This window comes from Nyctibius grandis, chromosome 15 (assembly GCF_013368605.1).
Source record: "Nyctibius grandis isolate bNycGra1 chromosome 15, bNycGra1.pri, whole genome shotgun sequence".
Lineage (NCBI taxonomy): Eukaryota > Metazoa > Chordata > Aves > Nyctibiiformes > Nyctibiidae > Nyctibius > Nyctibius grandis.
Window position 1 is genome coordinate 9,598,765 of NC_090672.1, and position 9,165 is coordinate 9,607,929.

At 41.5% G+C, this 9,165-nt stretch overlaps 1 protein-coding gene across 2 annotated transcripts; it reads right to left on the reverse strand.

The window, feature by feature from the left end:
- Positions 1 to 2,290: 2,290 nt before the first annotated feature.
- C15H17orf75 (chromosome 15 C17orf75 homolog) lies at positions 2,291 to 8,624 on the reverse strand. 2 transcript variants are annotated; one of them, XM_068413220.1, is made up of 10 exons: positions 8,396 to 8,624; positions 8,038 to 8,118; positions 7,259 to 7,384; positions 6,686 to 6,826; positions 6,432 to 6,489; positions 5,915 to 6,034; positions 5,219 to 5,283; positions 4,960 to 5,096; positions 4,380 to 4,483; positions 2,291 to 3,776 (listed from the first exon to the last, which is right to left on the reverse strand). In XM_068413220.1, the coding sequence occupies exons 1-10, from the start codon at positions 8,527 to 8,529 to the stop codon at positions 3,567 to 3,569; spliced, it is 1,176 nt and encodes a 391-aa protein (XP_068269321.1). In that variant the 5' UTR covers positions 8,530 to 8,624; the 3' UTR covers positions 2,291 to 3,566. The 2 variants fall into 2 exon arrangements, with proteins under 2 accessions (XP_068269321.1, XP_068269320.1); XM_068413219.1 differs by lacking the exon at positions 8,038 to 8,118 and having other exon boundaries at positions 8,396 to 8,620.
- Between the last annotated feature and the right edge of the window lie 541 nt (positions 8,625 to 9,165).

Consider the following 9,165-nt stretch of genomic DNA (forward strand, 5'->3'; position numbering starts at 1 on the left):
TTCTTGTCTCTTGAATCAATAGAGGGAACAACATACCCAGGAAGTTCTGCAGCAAACCTCCAATGGATTTAGTTATTTTGAGATAATTAAAATAAAAATCCTTCCACCAATGTGGAAGGGGGAGGTTTATTTTGAAAAATATTTTGTGTTTTTGTTGGGAAATGTTGGGTTAAAGTGTAAGTTAGAGAAATGAAGATGTAACTAGCAGCAGTTCTTGTCAGGTTTGTTACTCCTAAGGGGAAGGCAGATCACTGCTGCTGTATGTGGGACTCAGCTCTGGCTGTTAGTTTTCTGCACTTAACTGAGCTTTCCGAGACACTTCAAGTTCTTTATTCATTAGCTGAGGACTTTCAGCAAGAAGGTAGGGTGGGTTTTGTTTGGTTTTGTCAGTTAATACAGGAATTGTTACTGTCTGCTAGCACCATAAGTTTTTCTTGCTGGCTAAAATATTTTTAGAAAGGCAAACTGAAGGTCAGTCTGCCACCGAGGAGGAGCCAAAAGCTGGCAGCCTTGGTACGCAGCCTTGATGACACAAACTCATAAAACTCATTATTGGTTTATTCCCATAGCTCCAATCATATTCTGTATAGTAAGCATTGCTTGTAATTTTTGGAAAGAGAAATATTAATTGGTTTATGTGCTGCTTCTCTTGGGGGTAAAGAGGGGGGAAACCCAAAAAAGCAAACCAGACCCTGATCTTTCAAACTGCAAGAGGTCTGTAGCAGTTAAATCTCCACTTGCGTTCTTAACATAGGCCTGGGGGATTTTGTGTTTGGGGGGTTTTGTTTGTTGTTTTGGTTTGTTGGGGGTTTTTTCCCCCAAAGGTTTTTAAGTCAGACACTTAAAACTACAGTAAAAATCTTTCAGGTTTGCAAATTAAGTGCACATCTCAGCATCTTCTGACCTTTTTTGTGCTTCATCCTGAGCTTTGAATAGCTGATTACTGGAGGAAGTTCAGGGTGTAATACTCTGCAGGCCTTCACGCAGCTAAACCAGCTGCTTCTGCATTATTTATTATGCTTTTGTTTAATTTCCTTTAGTTTTGTTTTTTGAAATAGAATTTATAATGGGAAGATGATACCAGTAAAACCTGCAAATTCATGAACTACCAGGGTGTATTTCAATGTGTGTGTGTACTTGTGAGCGTCTTAATTTAGTAGTTGGGTAACTGAATGGCAAAGTCACTGCAAAGCTGGCAGACGCAAGATGATGTTAAAAACAAAGGCTGCAGAAAGCAATAAGTTGTTTTTCACAATGCCAGCCACCTTCAGTGCTGGGAAAATTCAGGAAAAGGAACTTGCAACAGAAAAAAGATGTGACTGAAGCTGTCTGCATGTAACGGAGTACAAATTCGGTGGGACTGATGCCGAACAATGCATTACCTTGGAGAGAAGCCCCAAGAAGACTAAGCAAAGTTTTACAGTTAAGGTTAAAAATATCTGGATTTTGAAGAGTGATTTATGATAATTTACCTAGCAAGCAAAACAAAAATCTTATTTAAATGAGTATAGTACAGCTCACAGGATAATAGGATAATTCACGTTATAAGGGACCTTGGAGTCCAACCTCCTGCTCAAGACAGGGTCAGCTAAGAGGTAACGCAGGTTGTTTAGCACTTCAGCAAGTTTATTCTTGAAAACTTCCAGGGATGAAGACTGGGCAAAGCAATTGCGGTCGTGTCTCAGGAAGTTTATTACCACCAGCATTGCTGTGCCTGGGACTGACCTACTCTTTGTACGGATTAAGGCCAGCATGTAGAACACCTAGCACCACAAGGCTCCAGCCCAACTCTCCACCCAGCTCCAGGCACAAGGAACAGGACAGGCCTAGTGCAATGATTTCTTACATTCCTACCAGATCACAGCTCCCTGTTCTTCACATCCAACTACTTTTTTTTTTCTTTTGAGGACTGAGCTCTTCCCTGCCTCCTGATCAGGTGAAATACTTAACAATCAGTGCTCCAACTTTGTTAAAAATGTACAAGAGCAACAGAGGGTGACATGTTTTATTGTGGCGCTGCTTTCCTCACTCCTGAATAACACCTTCTGAAGGAAAACATTGTTACTTCTCAGAGCTCCTGCAAATGAGAGAATAAGGGGTTTGTTTTCTTTTAAACTACCTTTATTTTCTTCTCCGACCTGCCCATGTATGTTACACATCACCTCAGCTGTCAATATAACACTTGCAGACTCCTACACATTACACTAGCAGCACCTCTGCATTGTGTGAATAGTTTTAAACAGGAGACATCAAGGACAACACTCACTTGTAATTTAATGGAGGGACACTATTAAGGATTTGAATGTGTTTTATTGTAAACCTTACTATAGGTTCAACACAGTAGTACCACAGGAAAGCATTCAACTCCTATCATCACAGTATACAGCACTGGCAGCACAAACAGTCAAACCTAACTGCATGAGTAAGACTATTACTGTTTCAAGGAGAGTTGTTCAAACGCCCCAAGTCAGGCATTCAACCACTCTCTGCTGCAAAGGAAAGCAACAGGGAATTTTGCTTGTATCAGGTTTGCAGAAATAGTCCTTGTTTATGTGGTCACTCAGAGGCCTCCTGAGTTTTGATTCCAGCTGTAGCTGAATATTTTCTTCAAATATTCTGCTGTCTACATGTCCTATGATGTGGGTAAGAATTCATTGCTGAAATACAATGAAATGTTTTAAAGTCTGAATAATTAACTTGGGAACTTGGTTTACTTCAATTTCTGAAGAAGTTTCTATTAACTTTAAATTAATATTTAATTTGTAAAATTTTCAGGTTTAATTCTCCATGACTGAAAAACATAGATTATTTACAGTTATGCAAAATGAGTACTAAGAACATACAAAGAACGTCTTGACCACAACCCAAACTAATGAGCAATGGGATTTATCAAATACCAGGGAATTTAACGTATCTGTCCAGGTACTGTATGTATGCATACATACAAGCACGTACAAACTGATTTCCTAAAACTCCGTCCAGTCTTAAGACAGTTCTGTTTCATATCAATTGTTTATCCAGTACCAGAAGAACAAACTGTCCATTTGAAAGTAGAATGTGGAAACTAGCTACAGACTTGTTACCTATGGTCTCTTATATAAACAAACATGGTTAATTCATTTACTATGGTTTATCCAGATGTTTGTGCTTCTTTATATATTAAAACAAAAGGAACCAGATCTTGATGATTAGACATGATCATTTTAAAGATATTTAAAATATTTAAAACACTGGAATGCTTGCCACGTAAGGGATTTGGGGTTGGGTTTTTTGTGCAATGACTGTAAAAACCAAATGTTTTATCTCCTCAGAAAAGAAACAAGTCATTTGGAGAATGTGGTAAGCACTGAAAACTATGCAGGAGTTTGACCTGATATTTACACATTAAAAAAGCTCATACTGCTTTCTCTAAGAAAGAGAAAAGGCAGATGAAACTGCAACTTAGGTTTGACTTAGGTAATATTTTAAAATATAAATTTAAAATCCTGCAATAGTGAAACTAAGCTGCACAGAAGAAAATCATTTATACAATACCCTCAAACATGTACAGAATAATTAAGATAATTTTAAGCCACTGATGTTTCTCTCATGAATTCCTCAAGGACGGTCACTACGTTTCTGGCTTCTGGCATTTCTGCATGTTCTACTTTAACAATCTTCAAAAGGATGTCTCCGCTGCCACAGTTCTTCAGAAACATGTAACACCTGAACAAGGCGTAGTGGTTCATTTCAGCCTGGCGGATAAACCTCTTCAGGTTGTTAATGTCTTGTATGGCCTGGAAAAAGAGTTAACAGAGCATCTTCTTATCCTTCTATGTGGCAAGAAAACATACTATCATGTGGAAAAGTGAAGGAAGAATAGCAGGAGAAGCAAAAGCATTTCCTATAGGAATTCTGTATTACCACTCGAGTAATGTACAAATCGAGTACTGTCTTTGATGCATATTACCACTGTTATTGTAACGATGCAAAATGTGTGGGCACCACAACTTGATCACGCCCAAACTTGTATCAAGAGTTCTCCTCTTCTATTATGACAGATCACCTAAGAAGTGTTAACTACTGAATCCATGTTACCCAATTACACGATACTGTGTGTGCACAGCTCAAATTAACAGTATTTTAAGGAAAAAAAAAAGTGGGTTTTATTTTAAATATGAGAAAATGCCTTTGGAGTACTCACTGGAGAAACTTGCACACTAATTTACATTCTGGTCTTGTCAACTACAGTAAGCCAGTCCTCAAACTTCGAAGTTAATCAATTAATGATGTATAGACATCATAAATAACCTAAAAATTTCCTTTGCTGCAAAAAGAGTATTTGCTCCCTCAGTAACCCTGATGTCTTCTCCAAGTCTTTAACACAGATGAACAGGTACCTTTAATTTGAAGTTTTCCAAAATTTGCCTGAAGAGAAACGGATTTCCACCTTCAGCACCATTCACAAAAGCATGCATCCAGTCCTCACAGAATCTGTTGCTTCCTTTTACGTGTTCAGGAATAGAGAGAAGAGATGACAAATGGTAAATGAGCTCAACATAAGTATATAGCTGCATTCACCTGGTTTAATCGCTCGCATAGCAACTGGTAATAGTATACCTGGGCCAGGAAATAAGTCTGAAATTCTGTTCAGATTGTTGAATCCCTTTTCACAACATTTGTCAAAAACATAACAGGGAAAAAAACAGTTTTGCTGTTTCCCTGAAGCGTACAAGTCATAGTTCCATGGTCGGCAAACTAAATGCATTGTGGATTTTATTACCAACCATTTTCAAACCAGACTTCCAGTGCATCTGGTAAAACTACTCTGCTACCTCACAGGAAACCAGGTGGGGTAGTTTCTAGACAGAATCCCAACTTTCTGGGCATAAACCTATGAGCTTCTGAATATCCTCAAATCTCAGCAGCTGAGGCAGACAAGTGGGTAACATGAAGAAGTATTCACAGCTGTAATCTCACCTGCATTATGCACCTGAGGCTGAGGTCCACTACAGTCTATAATGATTGACTTGTGCTGTTCCTCAGTCATGGCAATACATAAGGAGGTCATTGTGCCTTCCTGAACGAGTCCTTGGAGGCTGGCAGCTGCCAGAAACCTGACACAAAAAGCTCTTGTGAACTGCTTGCTTCTTTACAATTCCTGGGCAGCAAGAACAGAGGCTGTCATACACAACAGCCAAGTTACTCACAGGTTCCTTGGTCTCAAAAGCATCTTTACCTGCTAATGTCTTTTTCTGTTCTTTCATCTGCGTTTTTTACTTCCACAGGAGTATAACTCAAAGCCTTAAAACAACAAAAAAAAAAAGAAAAAAGCTAGGTGCAACTTTCGTATTACCTCTGTTGCTATATTGCAGTTACTAGCAATAAATACATAATGTGGTACTTTAAAATTGTTCTTTTCAGAGAGAGTAGAAGCCAAGGGAATACTCTGTATTATAGTCATTGGAGCTGGTTTTGCATTCAGAAGTAATACAGCAGTGATACTCTATTACCTATTCCATCCAAAGCCTCCTCAAACTCAGGGACTAGAGCTAGGATTAATTTCTGTTTCCAGTGAATTACGTGAGGCACATACACAATACACCATCCCTTTTGGTTCAGAGAATTCTAGCAGGGACAGCTTTCTCATGCTGTTTCTAATTTTCTCATCCTAATTTCACCTTGGACACTACTAGGTAATTTAAAACGAGTTAACTATGAAAATTGATAGAAGAAATTGCTATGTGCTTCCTTAGCAATAAAGCAGGGAAAAAGTACTTGCCCTGAATTAAAAAAAAAAAAAAAAAAAAAGAAGAAAGTTGTTCCTCATTTCCTCCAGGCTGGGAAAGCAAATACAAGAAACATTTTAAACATGTTGGGGTCACTGAAATTCCTTCTGAACCTTTTTTAGTTACCCAGTTTGAAATACACTTACAGCATGTAACAAAAAGGTGAGTTTCTCCTGGAAGAGCTGTACTACTCTCTGAATAGGGCATATGGCATTCTCAAACCAGCTTCTCAAGTAGGGGTTAACACAGGTCTCCAAGGTTTTTTGCTGTAACGAGTTGAAACATTAAAACTTTAACTACAAATTAGATTTCTACACAAACAAAAGCCTATCAATAATCTATTCAACCTAAGATATTTGGATGTCAGAGCCTTCTTAATTTCAAACACAGTAAACTAAAATAAGGAGTTTGACATTTAAAGCCACATTTATGTGCAATATCAGCAATGAAGGGCTTTGCATTTTAGGAAGCAGAGGGAACTCTAATGTGCTATATACTGAGCAAAGACCATGCAACAGCAGATGGGATGAGACAGACTTAAAATGCATAGTTTCCTTTAGAAACACCTATTTTGTCTCTATAGACTAAATCTTCCAAATTGTCTTAGTAATTAATTTGCATAAATAGTAACTTTCACCACTTAAGAAAAAAGTTAGGCCTTACCTCCAAATTGAGGTTTATCTTCATACTTTGAATATATTTGTCCAGCTCAAGTCTGAAAGTAACTTCTTAAGGAAAACGAGATGTGTCAGTTAAGACCTGCATTTTTCCCTTTCAGTATGTGGCTGTTATTGACATTTTCAGTTACTGGAAGATGTGCACAAACAGGCCGATTTCAAGTAGGAAACAGAGAAAATAAGAACTTAATTCTTACATCATCTCCCTCTCCACACAGGTAACATTAAAGGTAAGGATATAGTTCCAGACCCTTCTCTGAGCCACCTAAGAAACAAACCACGTATTCTGGAGCATTGACATCTGATTCCAGTGCTGCCATTTCTAGAAGACTTTCTTGTTGGAAACGACAGTAATAACAACCAACTGTACATTCTGGTATGCTATGCAGAAAAAAAAGAATTATTTTGTTACAGATACATCACAATAAATAAGTGTGGAAAGCACACACATGTGATTTCTGTAAAGAACTTTCACCCGCTAGCACTGGTGGCTCCTATGGTCATATACAGACCTCTTCCACCTTCTCTTTTTTTCCTCCATGGTACGATCAGAGTAGTTTAAAAGCAAATAGTTGTAAGCACATGTAGTATTTTTTAAGTATTCAAACTGTAAATTATTTACTACAATATTTTTCTCAAAGCTACCTAGAAAAAGAGGAAAATGCCATTGCATAAACCTGTTACTAACAGCAGCAATAGACTGAGCACATGGAATCAGGATTAAACCTAAGCGCAGCAGCAGATGGCAAGATATGTGCAATGCTGCCAGTGCTGCTTACAGTTTCTCATTCACAAATAATTTTTAAAATTTACCTCAGCCCCACTGACGCTACATTCCCCATTCCTTCAAACAGGGCTCCTTTAGGAAGACGCTTAGCGATAAAACTGCGCAATTCTGTCTCCGCTTCAGCTGGTAAGTTAGTGTCTAGCAAGGAGAGGCTTTAAAAAAACAAGAAGGAATCATGAGCAAAAAGCAAATGTTATTGTTTTGTTTCTCTGAACAAGTACAGAACTACCTGCTTCTAGAAAGGGGGCCACTGTAATCTCTCTCTGGTTTACAGCTAACTCGTTCTGTGACTTCTGGCCCATCAGAAATGCACTCAGTGATTTGCCCACTAGACCAGAAGCCCGGAGTTGTGCCAAGAAGCTGATGCCAAACTCCTCAGCAGCTATGAACAAGTCACTGCCCCTCTTTGTTCCTATGTTTCCCTAGTTGTAATACAGAGCATCGACTCCATTACAGAGCTTGTGGAAAGATGAGATGTCCACTTAAAATTAATAAATTTTAATTATCTATTATCTACATGAAGGCCTAAGTCAATACAGAAATGTCAAGTATTAGTAGCAAACAAAACAGACTTCAAACTCAAAGATGATAGTTTATGTTGAATACATTATTTGAGCTCTGTAGTGACGTCCATTCCCTAGGTAATCCAGAAAAAGCCCCAAGGCGACTTCAGTATGCTTTCACAGAGGTTTCTGCTTTGAAGGGACTTCAATGTACTGGCTTACTATTCACCTAACAGCAATAGAGCAAAGACTTCAAAATGGGGTGTTACAGGCGATTATGCTTTTCTGCAGATTGGCTCTACCTGAAGTCTTCGCTGGAGGGTGTCTCTGCCGCGGCGCTGCCGGGACTGCCATCCCCCCGGTCTGCTCCCTGCTGTGAGGATCTGAAAATCGAGCCGTTCTTATGATTGATTTACAGCCTTAACACACAGACCAGGGAAAAGAGACTGCCGCAGGGAAAGGTATGGCCTGAGGGCGTTTGAAAGCAGGAGCAGGGAATCGGGACATTACAGGAGGAAAAAAAAAAAATCTCTTCGGGGAGAGGGGAAAAAACAAAGCGAATTCCAGCAGCTGGGACCTGGCAAGGCCCGGTAACGGCCTCCCCGCGGGGCGGGCCCAGGGCGCCCCCGCCTCGCCAGGCCCCGGCAGCGGCCCCCTCACCTGCAGCTGCGGTAGCCGTAGAGGCTGTGGTAGGTGCTGCCGTGCCGCTCCGGCCGCCGCTCGTCGCCCGCGCCGCCGCCCTCCTCGCTGCTCTCCAGCTCCCGCTCATCGCCGTCCGGCAGCGCCGGCAGCATCCCGGCCCCAGCCGCGGCCTGTGCTGCGGGGAATCGGGCCCTCTGCCGCCGCCCGGGCCGCGCCGCACCGCGCCCCGCCCGCTCCGGACCCTGCGCTCGCTGCCCGCCCCGGAGGCTGGGCAGGGCGCCGGGAGGGCGGGCGCACTGCGGGGCTGCGCTGCAGCTTCTGCCCCCCCGAGTGGGTGTCCCCCCGCCCAGGGCAGGCCGCGCCCGGCCCCCGGCAGCTGGGAGGAGGGTGCGCTGGCTGCGGGTTCCCTGCGAGGAAGCTACCGAGGGCTTGAGGCGCTCAACGTGCAACAGGCCACATCCTCACCCGAACCGGAGCTGTACCGGCTACAGCTGAAATAGCTCTCCTTGCTGCATCTCCTCTCTTTATGTGATTTACTGAGAAATGCAGTGTAGGTGTTACAGTACCTGTATCAGTACAGATAATCCTCCAAAAGCTGTTCACTGGTTTAATGGCAGGACTTGCTCAAACTACATTTGACAGGATTAGCCGTGCTGCCTGTTTTTAAAACGCCTCATCTGCTCCTGAAATACTTTTGCGCTAAAACAGCACGTTTGTTAGCTCAGCCGTGTCACTAACAAGCAGTTCTCACAGCCAAGCCCCGAGGAGCAGCTCCCGCCCCCCGCCTG